This window comes from Aspergillus bombycis (assembly GCF_001792695.1).
Source record: "Aspergillus bombycis strain NRRL26010 chromosome Unknown contig00002, whole genome shotgun sequence".
NCBI lineage: Eukaryota > Fungi > Ascomycota > Eurotiomycetes > Eurotiales > Aspergillaceae > Aspergillus > Aspergillus bombycis.
The window spans coordinates 122,196-139,500 of NW_019170004.1; the positions used below are offsets into that span (position 1 = coordinate 122,196).

The 17,305-nt window shown below is 48.6% G+C and overlaps 6 protein-coding genes across 6 annotated transcripts; 2 read left to right on the plus strand and 4 right to left on the minus strand.

The window, feature by feature from the left end:
- Positions 1–1,692: 1,692 nt before the first annotated feature.
- On the minus strand, positions 1,693–3,276 carry ABOM_000460 (C1 family peptidase; the record flags this gene model as incomplete). The annotated part of the gene is made up of 3 exons (XM_022527590.1): positions 1,693–2,127; positions 2,180–3,031; positions 3,112–3,276. 3 exons carry the CDS (start codon positions 3,274–3,276, stop codon positions 1,693–1,695), a joined length of 1,452 nt encoding a protein of 483 aa, XP_022394607.1.
- A 901-nt stretch (positions 3,277–4,177) lies between these two features.
- Positions 4,178–5,790, minus strand: ABOM_000461 (CCCH zinc finger protein; the record flags this gene model as incomplete). Its single annotated transcript, XM_022527591.1, has 4 exons — positions 4,178–4,749; positions 4,843–4,895; positions 4,946–5,687; positions 5,745–5,790. 4 exons carry the CDS (start codon positions 5,788–5,790, stop codon positions 4,178–4,180), a joined length of 1,413 nt encoding a protein of 470 aa, XP_022394606.1.
- Positions 5,791–6,200: 410 nt separating this feature from the next.
- ABOM_000462 (transcription factor IIF subunit TFG2) lies at positions 6,201–7,540 on the minus strand (the record flags this gene model as incomplete). Its single annotated transcript, XM_022527592.1, has 4 exons — positions 6,201–6,593; positions 6,654–6,850; positions 6,909–7,176; positions 7,274–7,540. The coding sequence occupies 4 exons, from the start codon at positions 7,538–7,540 to the stop codon at positions 6,201–6,203; spliced, it is 1,125 nt and encodes a 374-aa protein (XP_022394609.1).
- Positions 7,541–8,318: 778 nt separating this feature from the next.
- Positions 8,319–9,634, plus strand: ABOM_000463 (COP9 signalosome complex subunit 4; the record flags this gene model as incomplete). Its single annotated transcript, XM_022527593.1, has 2 exons — positions 8,319–9,536; positions 9,605–9,634. 2 exons carry the CDS (start codon positions 8,319–8,321, stop codon positions 9,632–9,634), a joined length of 1,248 nt encoding a protein of 415 aa, XP_022394608.1.
- Positions 9,635–9,991: 357 nt separating this feature from the next.
- Positions 9,992–11,159, minus strand: ABOM_000464 (uncharacterized protein; the record flags this gene model as incomplete). Its single annotated transcript, XM_022527594.1, has 3 exons — positions 9,992–10,786; positions 10,849–10,919; positions 10,973–11,159. 3 exons carry the CDS (start codon positions 11,157–11,159, stop codon positions 9,992–9,994), a joined length of 1,053 nt encoding a protein of 350 aa, XP_022394611.1.
- Positions 11,160–14,352: 3,193 nt separating this feature from the next.
- ABOM_000465 (aldehyde dehydrogenase) lies at positions 14,353–16,008 on the plus strand (the record flags this gene model as incomplete). Its single annotated transcript, XM_022527595.1, has 4 exons — positions 14,353–14,822; positions 14,889–15,282; positions 15,345–15,799; positions 15,864–16,008. The coding sequence occupies 4 exons, from the start codon at positions 14,353–14,355 to the stop codon at positions 16,006–16,008; spliced, it is 1,464 nt and encodes a 487-aa protein (XP_022394610.1).
- Positions 16,009–17,305: the final 1,297 nt, after the last annotated feature.

Below are 17,305 nucleotides of genomic sequence, written 5' to 3' on the forward strand. Positions count from 1 at the left end.
AATCGGATCCCAAGCCCTGCTCTTTGAAACATAGCAGGACTCGACATATCCTGAGGCAAATCATAATTTACTATTGTACCAACTCGTTCGGTCGTTCGGCCGTTCTGTTAGTATACTGTACCACTTCTTCGTGCCATTCAGGAACACTGCAGAGTTACATGTGACTTGAGTGCGATGCTATTTTTTCTTCTCTCTCTCTCCATTATTTGCCATCGCTTAATCTCCGTAACTGTTACCTTGTGCCGGAAGAAAAGAAAAAAAAAAAAAAGGAAATAACTTGTCTTAGCCTTCCATGTTAGGTGTGGTATGTTCCATTAGGATGGCGATGCGGAAATGGCCATCATGGCGGTGAACAAGAGTGGTTGACCCAATTGTAGGGCTCGATGCAGCGTTGGTGGAGTTGCCCCCAGTCCCTCTGCTATACTCTTCCCGTGACTTGCTCCATAATAGTAGGTAGTCGCAATTTACTACATGCAAGAATTCATCATTCTGGGAGAAGGTTTCGGATCCCCCCCTTTTTTTTCGCCTCATTGCGACGAGGCCGAATCAAACGGAGACTGTGCCGAGACTCGAGAGTCAACTATACCGCTGATACCGACATTGTCCACACCTCGCGGTTTCTCTACCATTTTCGGGGAGCTTACGGACAGGTCCAGTCAAAGGACACCGGTGCAGTGGGTCCAGAGTGCTTTTGACTCTTTTTATGCTCGGACTCGTGTGCAGGGTGCAGTTTGTTGCCCAACATGGGAATCTGCATACCATGCTTGATCTACAGAATTACTATGCTGTTCGACAGCAAGCCACCGAGACCAGGAGTATGGAACCGTGGAGATAAGATACATTATTCAGATTTTAGTATGTACGAGAGTGAAGAGGGCTTGATATTACCTGTCACATGTATCTTACTTTAGTAACCTCTTGAATAAGAGAGGCCTAAACGGGCAGGAAACCCTAAAAAAAAAACGTTCTGATCTACGGAGTACATCGGTATAGACGGCGGTCAACGTCGACCACCAGAACATGTCTCTCTCTGAAGCTGATATCATCAAGTCAATTATTAACCCAAGCGAAATTAGCCGTGTGGATCCTAGCAATATTCTCGAATGTCTCCCTATCGGATCCAAGCTCCATCTTCCCCAGAAGCTAACCACGAATATCTCATCGGTTCGACGAAATATCGGTGTTGAAGGAATTGTTGCTATTGGCCGGTTGGTGTTTCCTGATCCTCCATGCTCTGATTGGACCAATAATCGTACAGGGGGTCATCAGGCACAGATGGTGATCAGATCACCATGGGATCCTACCTACCTTAGACTTGCATAGGGACGTACGGGTAGACTGACACTCAGACGTTTCCTTGGGCGAGTGTGTACCTTGCCTATGGGGTGCAGCAGAATCTGAATGAGGGTGTGAGTCACATGGTTTGACAAGTTTGACAACTTGTGGCACCACTGGTGATGCCCCAGAACGCGCAAATTCAGGATTACACTCTGTTTCATGTTTTCTCGGAGCATTACTGATGGGCTTGTTGAGTTTCAGGTTGTCGCATTATGTGGCTTCTCTACTGCGAGGCAGAGGACGGGTGAGCATGCGGTAAAGTCTCCTCGACCTCCTTTGTCCTTCACATACGCTCTATGACGGAGAATATTGTAGATCTGCCAACTATCGTATATTTCTACGATTGGTCACTCGTCACGCAAGAACTCCCATCGGGTCCCATCGTGGCAAGACCTCTGGTTCCTGATTTAGAATATCTCGCACCTCTTTGGAAACAAACCGAGAGTCAACCACTACCTGATACGTAAACTCGTCCATCCACTCATCTGCCATGACAAACCAACCCTTGTCTCCCACGGCTTCACCCCAGGAGTTCTGCACCCGCCATCGCACCGGCTGGCCCTTCTCGACATGAACGCCTGTCAGCACCATCGCATGGGTCATGGATGACTCGCCGGTATTCAGTCTTTGTGCCTTATCCATGCGCAGCGTGGTATTGAATCCCAATCTGAGGTCTAGCAGCCACTGATCCATCACCCCAAGCTTGGCGTCGTAGAACTTTCCAACATCGCAACCAAAGAAAACAGGGTGCCCTGCACGAAGCATTGCAATTGCAGCGGCTTTGATCGTCTAGGGATGCGTTGGTCACCGTTGAAACACAAGGTTTTCCGTAGGAACTCACCTTCATGTCCACATTGACGTACGTGATCGGACGTCCTCCCACTACATTACCCAGTTTATCGACTGTCAACAATCGGCCGTACTCATTCCGTGGGTCATTGACCAAGCTCAACATCCTCCGGGGATCAACATCTCCTCGGGCCAGTTGCGTAGAGGCCTGTCTCGCAAATCCCTGCGGGCTATCGTATACTTCCTGAAATTTGCCATCGGCATCATAGTACTCCCAGTGGAAGGCCTCACTTGGACTCGGTGGCGGGCCCAACATGATAGTCACCAGGGAGTGGATCTCTTTCAGAAACTCATCCTTCTGTCTCGCCAGCCTCTCGGGCTGACTTTGCGCCAACCGCCGCAGTGTCAACGCATGCTCTCGTAGCTTCACCGTCACGAGCCAGTTCATCTTCGCACTGTTCTGGGCACTAAAGTTATCCGGGTAGATGTCGTGAGGCACCAAGCCATACTTGCCCACCAGGTTCGCCACCATATCCCATTGGCCCCCGTCCGTGACGGGGTCCTCCAGCAACTTCTGCACCAACCGACTGGACAGGTCCTCATCCGCCGTCTCTATGATTTTCTCCATGAACCAATTGGCCTTCTCGATCTTATCCCAGTAGAAGAGGTATGCCTGACTGAGCTCAAACTCCTTCAGGTTATACTTCTTCATGAGTGGCACCCGGAAGACATTCGTCGCTGCAAACAGCCAGCAGCGGCCTGACGAGCGCTGATTCGTGATCGGGGCGCCTTCCAACGGGATCTTGACATTGAAAACCGGCCTATCTACAGCCTGCATAGCAGACTGATTGGTAAGAATCTGCGAATAGGGATTGGTGGCGAAACTAAGAATGGCCAGACGGTTCTGGGTAAGCAACCGGATTAGATATCTAGCAATCAATGTAGTATTCCCTAATCTGATGTGCAAGATATAGGTTTTACTACCTTGTCGGAACTGAGGAGAAGCTCTTCCCAATCTTTCAGCTGCGGGATCGCGAGACTTCTCGCCCGGTCGTCGTCCGCATTGTACGGAGGTGCTAGTTTGATCAGCGCCCATTGTAAACTATTTTTGTAACTGCTTGGGCATGGATAGACAAGGGGCAGGGTCATGTACGGGCCTCATGTTCATGATGGGTGTCCAAGCTGCCGCTTCCCGATGCTATCTGCTTTAATTTCATAGTCGCCGTGGTTGCACAAGCGGGCTTTTCGTTTATTTTCTTATTGGTAGGGGCCAATTTCGAATTGTTGGAGCCCATCTTGGGTGCAGATCGGGTATACTTGTGGCTAGGAGAGCTATGGGGTATATTTGGGATATCCTTGTACGCTGGGAGAAGCAATTAAGGCCTTACGGAACAAGTCAAGTTGAGGTGGGGAGGAGGCGATATTTATAGAGCCAGTCTTATCTCAGGATGGGGGATAAGATGCAACTTAAGCTCCATGCAATTGAGAACCTTGCGGCATGGTCACGGGGGATTTCTTTAGTGCTTGCGTGATAGGAGACGGTTGCATTTCTGTCACGTTCATGGTCACAGGTTTGTCCACAGGTGCAAGGCAGGAAACCATATTAATAAAAATTGCATTGAAATTAAGGAAGTGCCATTACCATCCTAGTATCTATTCCTGATCTCTAGTCAAGAGCACCGAGTAATACTACAGCGCCTCCTTATCAGCTTGTAGATTGCCGCCCATGAAACAATTCAAACCATCGTCAAGCCTTCTCCGCCCACCAGACAAATAGACAAGTCGTGAAACATGCTGTATGGGTATCGGTAACTTCTTTTGCGAGCAGAAAACTTCACTTCGTAAGGCATAAAGCAACAAAATCCAAAGAAGATAACCTCCCAATTACTGGATTTTGATTCGTCCATCTTCTTCCCCTTTTATTTTCTTTTTTTTCTTCTTCTTTCCTGTTTCGCTCTCTCTTGTTTTTTTATCATCTTCCCTGATAAGGCCAACCAAATCCTCAATTACACTATTCTTGCAGCTATGTGCAGTTAGTGAGCATGTACAATTAGAAGCGGATGAAATCCTGCTGCTGCGAAAGATCGTTACTGCCGTCTGTTTTTATGATGAGTTCCGGCTCATCCTCGTCAAGATCGTCTGAGTCAACATCATCAGAATCGATTTCATCGTACTCTTCATCCTCACTAGAGGCGTCAGAGTCGTCGTCATTCGTGGCATCGACCTTGTTAGCACCAGTATTTTTCCGAATCTGTCCTGCACGATCAACATGGGGCAGGCGACAACGTTTCTTGTTGCATACACCCGTGTTGGCATAATCAGGACACTCATGTACATGTCGTTGGTCGCAATTAGCGCCCTTCTCGCAGTAACCCAGATTTGCAAAATCTCTGCAAACTGGTGCGCCAGGAGTCAACCGGATATGGGCATATCGGCACTCCGGGTTGGAGCAGCGACCTCGGAGGAAATGCATACAAGTAGGGGATCTGTGGGGCGAAGGCTCATGGGAAAGATCGCAACTTATACCTGCAGTGCAATCACCAGTTTGGAGGAAGTCTTTGCACAGCGCAACCTTATCTGGGTCATGAACGTAGAGACAGGATGGTCCTTTGTAGCAGGTACCTAGGAGATCACGTTCCAATTAGCACGGGCTTTGTAGACATAAACGACATTGAGAAATAAATTTCAGGTTTGTCGAAGGGAAATCATCGTTACCGGTCGTAGTGAATCTTCGGCAAAGCTCGTTCTTCTTAGTCGCATTGGGCTTTCTGTACTTGCTGTGAGTGTCCAATCTTAGTATGCGGAGCAGCACAATCACCTTTTCGAAGTAACCGCGCCAAGACGATGGAGATTCCCATTTTTGCTCCGAACAAATGTAACACCAGCAATGGTTACCCTCTTTGGTGTATTGTTGACAGTATTCGGATCATCTATTAACAGTAAGCCAGCCCGCTTGGTCAGTGTGGCAGCAGAGAAAGCCGCACCAGACACCCTAATCAATTTACTACCGCCTCGTGAGACACGGAAAGGTATGTCGTTGAGGTAGACCTGATACTCCGCCGACGGCCCTGGAGCAACCTGGGGAGTGGCGGGGCCGGGATACTGCCTACCGACACCCTGCGCGTATCTGAGTACTTTGGCCCGCTCGATCTCTGATTTTTTCTGCTCCTTAGCCTTGCGACTCTCCTCCATAGCCTTCGCTCTCGCCTGCGCTTCTTGGTCGTATATAGCAGAGTTGATCAACTGCATGTGTCGGTCGCGCTTGGCAACCCATCCATTTGGCGTTGTCGATCGACTCTCACTATCAACATCCATCCCAGAGTTAGTAGAGGGTGTCGCACCACCTGGTGTCCCTGATGTTGCTGTATTGTTGAGAACGAGTGTACGGTGTCGGTGAGGAGCAGCGCCACGGCCTCGTCCATATGGTCGTCCGCGATATGGCGCCCAACCGGGACGCCCTCGAGAAGGTACATGGCGTGCTACATAATGACCTGATTGGTAATCACTACCGTAAGGCGTTGATGTCTGGGGGTTCTGGGTCTTGTGTCTATTGATCTGGCCTATCTGATATGAGTGGGCGGAATTATTATTATTAAGTGCGCGTCATGTATGCTTACCAGCAAGCTGGCTGATCTTGGCCATCAGGTCCTGATCTTCTGTCATGGTCACTAAAGAGGTATGGCTAACATTCACAGTTAGTAGGCCACATGCACTAAATTTGTTCTGTCCTTTACAGAGTGGTTAGGAATGTGATGACAAAAGAATAGCGACTGTTAATGTTGATGCAAGTGGAAAGATGATTGACCTGTGGCGGGTGCGGTCACGTGGGGCCCAGGTAAGCTTCAATTAGGTCACTCTTACAAAGAACTCGTACATTAACCAACTTAACTACTCACTCAAATCTTAAACTAGCTTCACTCATTGTTTGTGAATTGATGCATTTGTTTTTATACTATGGGTTGGCATCTAAGCCCACAATTAATAATACCAGAATGGCCTTTATGAAATCAACCCAAAATAGAACCCAAGACAAACGCCATGGCCTTGCTTATGCTACATCGATCCAATAGTCTCTAGGGAACGTTCTCAAATTGCATATCGTCGTTATCTGTAAACATCCCAGGTGTCGCTTCCTCCTCGGAGGCGTCGTCGAAGTTGTAGTCAGCACCAGGTGCCATCTCTTCCTTTGCATCGCCATATGACAACGCATTCGCATAGCTGCTCTCTTTCGCTTCTGGTTTCAGCTCCCAAGTCATAGCAAAATCGCCGGATTTGACCAGGTGACCAATCATCTCCAATGTTTGCTTAAGATACGCCTCGGGCTGTCGGAGTCTCGCTTTGAGCGCCTTAAATGGCCAGTACCTGTACTCTCGGAAACACTGATAAATGAGATCCAGAAGCTCGTTTTGTGGCATACGCGTTGTCTTGTTTTCTTGAGGTTTGAGCTTTGCCCCCTTTGTTGCTTGCTGTATCGACATTAGATCAACATAAAGAAAAGGCGTATACGAAGGCTGCAGGCTACTTACCACGAAGGCGCCCTTTTCTCCCGGTAAAACATTTCTGGCCTGAAGGAGCTTTCCAGGTACCTTGTCGATGAAGACGGTTTCGCGTTTCGGTTTGAGAGATTGCAAGACCTTCTGTTCTGAGAGTAGCCGGAATTCTTCATTTTCCACAGGAAGGCAGTTGAACTCCTCGGAAACACTGCCTACAAGGGCAGTTTGTTCTGTCACAGTGTAAGCATTATCTCTTCATCCGTTCTAGACCAGCTAAAGAGAACATACTAGGTACCGTCTTCCGGACATAAGGCTCCCACTTCTTCTTTCGCTCCTTCTTCTTGGCTTCTCGCTTCATCGACTCGTACAGGGCTGACCGCGCCTCGCCAAAAGTGATCATCCGATTCTCATGGCCGGGAATGTCCTTTTCTGTGAATAAATACGTATTTTGCGTAGAATGAGTGGATACTTGTTCTGTGTTTATTGTTTGCCGTTGCAGTAGGTAATCTTTGGGGATGTCGTGGTTATCCTCTCGTTCATTGATACGCAAACTGACCTAGAAAGATTCGCCTGTCAGGCAACGTCCTTAAGAAATAACACCACACAAGTAATGACCGCGACGCAAGCACTGCCCATCTATAAACATTACATACCCTTTTGATATCGTTTAGCGGGCCCTCAATCCGAACTGTCCCGACCTGAATTTCTTCATCGTCGTCGAGGTTGGACCAATGCTCCCAGAGCGTTCGAGGAATGCGGGAGAGCCATACGCTCTGTGCAGCGTTTGTAAAGTCTAAATCGCCGGCATCTTCATACAGATCTTCATCGTCAATGTCGTCGAGAATAGCATCTTTGCTGTCCGGGTCGGGTTTGATATATGGTGATGCCGCGTCGGGGTCCTGTTTGATTTGGGGAACCATGGCGCTAACCGCCGACACAAACAAATAAGAATGTGAGATTTCACCAACTGGTGGTATCGGTCAATGCGACCGCGTATTAGAACAATCTGGGCGACAACCGATGTTCTAGACGGTATGTAGTCGGTGGTGTGACGTGATGTTGAAACACTTGCCATGCGTCTGCTCTAACTGCAGAGGGAGCTGCCGAGCGGCGGGTCGGCCAAAGGCGGTGGCGGCATCTTTAACCGCCTTTCAGTTCATTTAAATAGTCTTCAATATAAACAATAATCACACCGTTACTCGACATGAAGCCCCAATATGCGAGACCCGAGTTAAATGGATCTATAAGCCATCCGCTCTAGCCTATGTTCAAATATAATATAGAGAATATACCCAACATATACTTTTTTTCACGAAGGTGAAAACCATCAATGAGTTCTGCGCTGAGTATCCTCTAAGCAAAAGTGTGTATGGAGCATTGTACTACGGTAGGACAATAAAATAGTCAATTAAACAAGGCTGCAAGGCAACATAGACTTGAAGCTCGCCAAAGGAATTCTCAAGGTAGAAACCACCCGCATGGTGGTGATGCTATTGTTGCACCCTTCAGCCCCTCTTATCGATAAGCTACTCTGTAAGCTTGACATCGTTTGTGCCCGCAGTGAGTTTAATGTACATCTTCTCCGTCACACCAATCCCACAAGACAAATAATAGTCAACCTCTTAAGCAAAGCGTGAAACATATAATACCTCCTATTTCATCTCAAAGAATTCGCCATCTTGCCCGAGAACCTCTCCTATGGCTTCTCAGAAGATCACCTCCGCTCTCGCGGAGATTGAATCGTCCGCTAATCCCCAAAACAAGCTACAGCTTTACAACGACCTTCTGTCCGACGTTGCCTCAACATCATCTGGAGACCAGCTGTCTCAAGATCTAACTTTCTATCTCGACTCCATCCTCAGCGAAGACATCAGCATCGTGGCCGCCCGCCCACTCCTTGACGCGTTCATTGACATTCTCCGGAAACTGAACCCCGAGACCCAGATCAAAGTAGGCCAACACGCCATCACACTCCTCCAATCTCGCTCCACATCCGTCGAAGAACAAGATGCCCAGATTCGCGAACTCCTCGCAGACGCATACGAGGTCGAAGAAGAATACGTCGCAGCCGCGCGGACACTACAAGGGATTCACATCGATAGCTCACAACGCCTGGTATCCGACGCAGCAAAAGTGCGACTATGGATCCGAATCGTGCGGCTATACCTAGAGGAAGACGATACAACCAGTGCGGAGGCAGTTCTCAACCGAATCAAGAACCTACCCAGCAAGATCGAAGATCAAGAGTTGAAGCTACATTTCAAACTTTCCCAGGCCCGCATTTTAGACGCTCGGAGGAAGTTCCTCGATGCCAGCCAAGAATACTTCAGTGTGAGTCTAGCGGCCGGCGTCGATGAGAGCGATCGTCTGCAGGCTTTGGCGGCCGCCATCCGCTGTGCGGTCCTGGGCCCGGCTGGTCCGCAGCGCTCCCGGATTCTGGCGACGTTGTACAAGGATGACCGGGCGACGTCTGTGGAGGAATTTGGTATTTTGGAGAAGATGTTCTTGGACCGACTATTGACTCCGGCTGAAGTCGCAGCTTTTTCGCAGAGGTTGGCCCCTCACCAACTTGCGCAGACAGCGGACGGTACTACTGTTCTCGATAAGGCGGTGGTTGAACATAACCTCGTCGCGGCGAGTAAGTTGTATGAGAATATTACTACGGACGCGCTGGGCGCTATCCTGGGACTCCAGGCAAGTGGGGATCTAACGGCAGGTGAGAAGGCTGAGGCCTATGCGGCGCGGATGGTTGAACAAGGCCGGTTGAGCGGCAGCATTGATCAGATCGATGGGATCATCTACTTTGAATCGAGCACAGCCGGTACAGGGAGGCATATTAGGCAATGGGATGCCGGGGTGCAAGGACTCGCGGAAGATGTGGAAAGAGTAGCGACCAGTATCACGGACGCATTCCCGGTATGTACACACATCATCGCTTCTACTACAAACAGTGCAGGACATCTGACCTTGGTTTGTAATTTCAGGGCTTTGCAGTTGGACAGACCGTACACTGAGAGCGGAGGATTTACGAAGAATGAACGATGGATACCACCAGTTATAGCAACACAATACGATTCTGACATGTCGATCCTAGAAAATAAACTCGAACATTAAGGTACTTCTCAGGGTATATTACATCGATATCAGAGTATACAGAACTCCACACAAAGTAGTCTAGACACGATAGGTACGCTAGAAAAAAAAACATGCAAAGAAAAAGTCGGGGCACTGAGCCATAGCGAAAGACAGTAAGACATGATAGGTCGTAAAGATAAGGTCGTAAAAATGAGGCAATAAAGAACGAAATGTCCATAGAATCACGGGACACGGGCTGACACAAGGCACCAGTCATCACAAAATAACCCACAGGATCAAGAATGAGACTTCACAGAAGCCGAGTCCTTGCTAACGGTGAAATCTGTACGAACCGCAATCCCCATAGGACCCAGATAATTCTTATCAATGGGGACATTAGAATCACTCGTAGCACGGGATACTGTACCCTCCTCCATCATCTTAAAGTACGCCGAGGCAGGCGACTTAGGGCTAGACATGGCAAAATTGGAGGTGCTGATATCGGTATTGATATAGTACGGCGCGGTAGCATAGCGACGAGTGCCGGGGATCTTGAATCTCGGGAACAGGCCGCGGATGATGGGGAGACAGGAGCAGATCAGACCGACCGAGGGCTCGATATGGGTCCAGAGAGCCGCCTGGTAGACGGTGTAGGTGGTATCATCTGGTTTGATCCAGAAGAGGACGACAATGCGGTAGATACTGGCAAAGCAGACGAAGCCACCGATGGCGAAGACACCGTTCAGGGCGAGTTTGTCCTGCCATGCGCGCTGCAGGCCCCAGATCATGGGGATTGGCAGGAAGAGGATTACGAAGTCCATAAGGACGTTAAAGCCTTGGTTGACGATGAAGAATTTGTTCCCGTCGAAGCAGTGGCCGTCGATGCTCTTATCCCAGTAGCCCTTCAACGGGCGACATTGGAGGGCGCAGGCTAGGAAGATACCGGCTCCCCAGGCGGCGATTAGGGTGTTGAGTGCGAATGTTACCCATTGGAAGGGCTTCATGGTGAAAATTCGACGGTAGAAACATATGATGGAGATTTTGATGGCGGGGCAGAGTACGAAGTATGTGAACTGGTTTGCGAGGAATATCTATGGTTTGGTAAGTATTGCCCGAGAGACATTGGTCAGGACCAGGTGGTAACTGTTCATACCTTTGAGAAGTTCATCAATGTTGTCGTATCTAGGTCTGCCATGTGGGCTCCATTGCCTCCGATAGTGACCCCTTTGCATGACAGTCAGCAACTAATCCAGGACAGTGGGTTTCACAATGCTTACATAGCACTAATTCAATGAGCATAGCAATTAAAAGAGCCATTGATAGAAAGCAGAGGTAGTCATCCATGCCCAACCCAATGCTTCGTTTCATTCGGGCGAAGACTCGCATGATAACTGATATTAGGGATAGACCAACCAACACCGAGACAATGCATATCATCTCAGCTCCCCTTGAGGTAACTGCCATGGTGAAAGTGTGAAAGGAATGACTGGCTATAAAGCGGGGAAAGAGAAGACTGTAGAGCGCGTAGGTTACTGGTTGAGAGAAATTGGGGTGACTATATTCAAAGGAATGACATGCGTAGAGAGGGGTGATAACGGCAATGCCCCTCTTCTACTAGTAGATAGTTATAAAGAATATCCCCAGTCTCAGAAGAGCAGAATAAACTGCTGCTGTGCGAGACTAGTCGGAGGAAGACACAGGATCCTGAAGAACCAAGGCCAGCAGGCGGGTATGGGGCCCACGGCAGATATACTACATTTTACGCCCATCATCCAAGCACTCTAGGCACAGGAAAATCCGGAAAGGTGGGAATAATACTATGGGTCTGTCCCTAAATCCAGGATTGAAGATGCACAGTTCGTAGGTAGACGAGCTGGTGAGTTAGGGCAACACCGGGATATCATTGGAAGTGATACAGGCCCCATGGAGCCCCTGCGAGACAGTGGGACCTGAAGACCCGCAGGGATGACATAAGAATACCGAAGTATACAATCTGATTTGGGATGGCAACGCGGCCTTTGAAGAAACCGCGGCCTCGTGGCAACAATTTTGTCCCCACCGGCTCCAGCGACGATCATTCTGGTGTTGAACCCTAACGATACACTATTTGGTTTTAGTCGTGGCGAGTTCTATGGAATGCAGCTAAATAGTAGGCTAGTGCCTGTCAATTCAAGACTAATATTATCTCAGACAACGATAGACTAGCTAGACTTTGAACTTTGAAGTATGTATAGAGTTTGATAAACATGCCGATGTAACCTTTGACGGTCAACGGCTGAATGAGAGAGAGGAAAACAGTCTCGAGAAGAATAGGCGAGCTATCCGATCAACTCCCGCAATACAAGCGAACTGGGGAGAAGGAGAACCGAAGTAGAGGGCAGAAATCTCTTCTGATTCAAACCTTGTCTCCTATTCCATTTCCTCAGGGCTCCGGGCGATCCGTCGTTTGATACCAGTACCCCCACATCTCCATCCGCACATCTACTTTTTGAGTACCCTCAGCGACCCAAACCATGTGTTTGACACGACCCTACTCTAAGATCGCTTTCAACTTTCTCCTCGGTCCATTGGCGCTATTCTGATGAATCGAAATGGATGGTTCTGTTCTGATATAAGCACTGTGAGAAGAATCTCCAGGGCTCAGCCGGCATGTAGTGAATCCATAGTTCGGCCACAGTTCCTAATGTGGTCAAGGAAACGAAGGTAGGGCATTATGTGCTCTTAGATTCGGAAGATTGTTGCGCGCTGAGCGCATGTCGATCTCGGATTATCGGGTCATCTTTTAGAGTACAACCCCCGGCTACGGCAGCTTGGCTCTACTACAATATGCCTTGGATATGTTCCCCTCTAGGGAAGTGGCCTGCATTTCTATTACATAAAAAGGGGAAACATAGCCTAGCCTCCTGGTCAACCAATCTTGACAGCTAAAACTACTGTGTGTTGAGACTGGAGATCCTTGAATCATATTGATCTGAACTAGGTAAGGCCTTCTTTAGTCTATTTGGCAAGGAAGACATGTTCGGCAGGAGGAGCATATGCGTTAGAAGTTGCAGGACGCAGAGGCTGGGCTACTAATCTTCCTGTTGTTGCCTCAATGCTGGGTAGTAAAGTTCACGAAGCTAGGCTGTACAATGATAGTAAACGCCAAAGTTTGCCGACAAAACACAGAACGCACGTGGGTAAGAAAGGTACCCTGCCATGTCTGACTAGTTAGCTTAATCACCGGCTGGAGAATGGAACTCAGGCCCAGTAAGGGCATTACTTGAGCACGTTCTCTTGCGCTTGGTGATTATCGAAAAGAGCCTTGGTAGACCTCGTACGCAGTGTTCTGTTAAGGCATCTGCATTTCTTTTCCTTCTTCGCCGGGCCTTTGTTCTCGTGATTCCAGCAGCCAACGGGTAGTCATAGAAATTCCGACCAGGGTCCTTGAGGAGGTTTATAGGGGCAGTACCTCAAGTACCTGTAGTATTGGGTCCTAAAACCTCTCTTCCATAGAAAAACTCTGTTTGAGGCTTGTTGATTACCTCATTTTCTCCGTTATGCCGTGCAATAAGCCCATATAAAACTGATGAACACCCCACTATTAATGCTAGTTATTATAATCACGAACACAAACGCTACTACGGAGTACTTACCAAAGTAATACTTCTAGAAATGTTCTGCTTTTGGTGATCTGCAGATAGGGACTATTCAATAGTCCTATACAATTGCCTTGGTTTGGTCACTTGTGGTGTGGATACCCTAATTGTTAGCGTGGCGCAGATCATTTCACACATTCGGCACTTCAGTAACTGATCAGTGTCTGAATCGGGTCTTTTATTGACCTTAACGCCTCCTTAATGGTGGGAGGTCCTGACCGTCTATAGAAGATCCACCATAAGTGGACCATGTCTGAGTAAGCTCCTGGCTAGCGAAACGTCGCATTCGGATCTTGTGGCAGCCCTACTCCATCGTCTCTGAACCGATCCACGAACAAAAATCTTTCTGTGGGTGGTACCTGGTTATTTCAAAAGTTTTGAGCCGTGGGAGGATGTGTCTGATCGTCATCCAGACTTACCCGGAAGGTTAAGAGTTAGCTACGCTAGGTTTTCTTCAGGTGACAAAAAATTCCCGCAAGTTACCGACTTTCGGTTCCCCCTCTGACATTGGCAATTCCATTCCCTCGGGACTCTTCTATCCACAGTACCTGCGCTCCCCTCGACACAGTGGGGTAGTGGTCTGCATGCCATTGAGGTGTTCCATGTTAACCCTTACCCCATCGTTACGGTCAAAAATCAGGTTATAATTTCTTGCACAATCTCCTATGACTGATCTTGGAAGATAATCTAGTTATCCATCTTCTAGTACACAGGAAAGGGTGTTGCAGATAGTTAAAGGGACTACGTGGGAGTATGACAACTTAAGAATAAGACGGGCTGCCCGAGACTGTTGGGTGGATCCAACGACTCCGTACTGCTAAAGCCATTGTGGCTTAGTCCTTCGTATAACAGTAGTATGTAGTGCCTAGATTCCCCTCATACTATTAAATTTAATGCCCCTCCACCTCGTAGAATTGCTGGTTCTAGATATATAGAATCTTGACTTTTTTTGTCTTACGGTATCTGTCAATTTGATTTCTAATCTCCTGTTCTGCAACCAAGCCCCGATCCATACTACAATGACCGCTGAAGCTAGTTCCTCTGCTCCCTCGGTAATCCCCTTGATTATCAATGGCAAGGAGGAAGTGCCTGGGTCTACATTCGACGTCATCAGTCCATATACCAACCAGCGCTGCTGGGCTACAGCTTCGGCCTCCCCTCAGGATGCTACCCGCGCCGTTGAAGCCGCCGAAGCAGCCTTCCCAGCCTGGTCACAGACTAAGCCCACCGTCCGACGAGATATTTTACTCAAGGCAGCCGATATCCTGGAAAGTCGCCTTGTTCAAAATGCGGAGTATATGCGGACAGAGATGGGTGCGGATGTAGGAGCGTCGCAGTACTTTATCGTGCCGCTTGGTATTCGCATGTTGAGGGACATTGCTGGGCGTATTACCTCCATCTGCGGAAGTGTGCCCGTCGTGGAGGAAGAGGGTCAGAGTGCCATTGTTTACAAGGAGCCTATGGGCGTGATCTTGGGCATCGTGCCTTGGTATGTTTTTGCTGGATGAAGTGCTCTTCATGTGAGAATTTCCACGGCTGATCAATGACTCTCTAGGAATGCTCCATACGTTTTTGGTGTCCGCTCCGCCGCCTGCGCGCTGGCTGCCGGCAACACAACCATCCTGAAATCCTCCGAACTCTCGCCCTGCTCATACTGGGCACTTGCTCGTGCTTTTGAAGATGCCGGCTTACCTGCCGGCTGTCTGAACCTCATATCGTGTCGGCCCCAAGATGCTCCCCAGGTAGTCAACACTATGATTGAACACCCAGCTGTGCGTAAGATCAACTTCACCGGAAGTACAGCCGTCGGAAGGCAGATTGCCCGGTCCTGCGGCCAGAATCTCAAACCATGCCTGATGGAACTCGGAGGAAAGAACAGCTCTATTGTTTGCGCAGATGCGAACATCGAAACTGCCGTGAAGGGTGTATTGGCGGGAGCCTATCTGAACGTATGATGATTTCTGGTGCTTTCTGTAGACGCTCCTTTTTCTTTCTTTCTAACACTCCACAGTCTGGTCAAATCTGCATGGCCACAGATCGTATCCTCGTCCACTCCTCCATTGCGCCGACCTTCATGGAAGCTCTCAAGAACGCCTTGAATTTGAACCTCGACCCATCCTCTCCGCCTCCAACTTTGGTCAATGTAGCATCTAAAGCGCGAGTCGAGCGTCTGATCTCAGATGCCTTATCGAGTGGTGCCCATTTGATCCACGGATCTGCGAACCAGACGTCCGAGGCTCAACCAGAAGCTGGTGTTCGCATGGCCCCTGTTCTCCTTGGTGGCGTTAGGGAAGATATGAAGGTTTGGCAGGAGGAAGCATTTGCCTCATTGGCGGCGTGCATGGTAGTCGACAGCGATGAAGAGGCCATTCGAATCGCCAATAGCAGTGGATATGGCCTGTCGGCTTCCGTGTTCACCGAGGACTTACGAAAAGGACTGGCTATGGCCAAGCGGATTCAATCTGGGTAAGCTTATTCAAATCTTCAACCTTCCGCCGGTTTCGTTGAAATTTATACTGATCGTATATAGTGCTGTCCACATCAACAGTATGACCATTCACGACGAACCCGCCTTGCCACACGGCGGTGTCAAGAACAGCGGATGGGGCCGGTTCAATACTGCTCAAGGGCTGGAAGAATTCCTGGTAACCAAGAGTGTAACCTGGATGGATTAATGAATCACGACATATATGTACGCTGGGTCTCATAACTAGTAGTCATTGTATATAACAGTTCAGCTCGTCACGACAGTTATCGCCAAATAATGATAATTGAGTAAATATGGTTTCCGTGAACTTTCTAGAGTTTTCTCGGTATAGTGAAGAGTAAAATCGCGTGAACAACCCCCGAAATGTTGACGCAATTCTCTCCGTGCCGCCTCGACTTGGGTTCTGCGACTCGGCATATTCCCCGAGATTGCCGACCAGCATTGCTGCGTTTCGGGATATATACCACCGAGCTATACTTACCTCCAGCTACAGCGTACAACAGTAATACATAGTAATACAGGATACAACTAGACAGTAGCTTAATTTGACAACATGAAGAAGCAAGTATATAGGATTGAACCAGTTCCTAGATGGAGCAGGTACAGTTACTGTCCATCGGCTATTCACCGGCCCAAATCAGCAATTCCAGTTAACGGACCGGGGCCCGCGGTACCTTGTTGTGTCATTCCACTGCGCGGCAATTGAGAACCCCGCTCCTATTGGCAGAGCAACCAGTGTATCAATAGCCGTGATATACACGTGATCAATAGCCGACAGCAGCGGTGGCCCAAGCTACAGCTGTCAGGAACAAGAGGTCAAGTTGGAGGAAGACAAAAAAAAAGGAAGGGGGTTAAGAGAGTAGGTAGAGAAAAGGGGTGTTTATTATGAATATGGTCTGATGCTACTTGGACCCATTCATATCTTTAGTGCACAAGTTGGATGGATATTGGCGGACAACCTTAAGATCTCTCGGTCCGAGGTACTTCTACAATAGGCAAGGGAAATGTTTGGGTATGGGGTAATCCGCCACTGATCCTCCCGTCTACGGGTCTGGGGATGGCCCATTCCCTGGGGGAACTAGTCAATATGACAACTTGGGGATGGGGATTTTTTTTTGTTGTAGTAGTTTTGATAGTGGACTTTTTTAAAGGTAGTGGATATACTATTTATATGGTATGCTCTTGATCGAAACTGGTCACACGGAACATGGCATACAGAGTGCCTGGCAAAAGGGGACAACTGGCACCCCCGGAGAAATCTAATACTACTACTACTGAGCAGATCTCTAAGCTCCGATCAATAAGATGCGAAGAATTATGATCATCAGGTGAAACATGACGTTCCGCTGACTTAAGCTTGCCCTCTCATTTGCTGGGGACTTCGGACATGTGAAAACAGGGTGGTGTCATGGGGGAGACAGTGTGAAAGAGGAAACCATGCCGGATGGCCTATTCGTAGGGCCTGGACGACTGATGACTAGTAC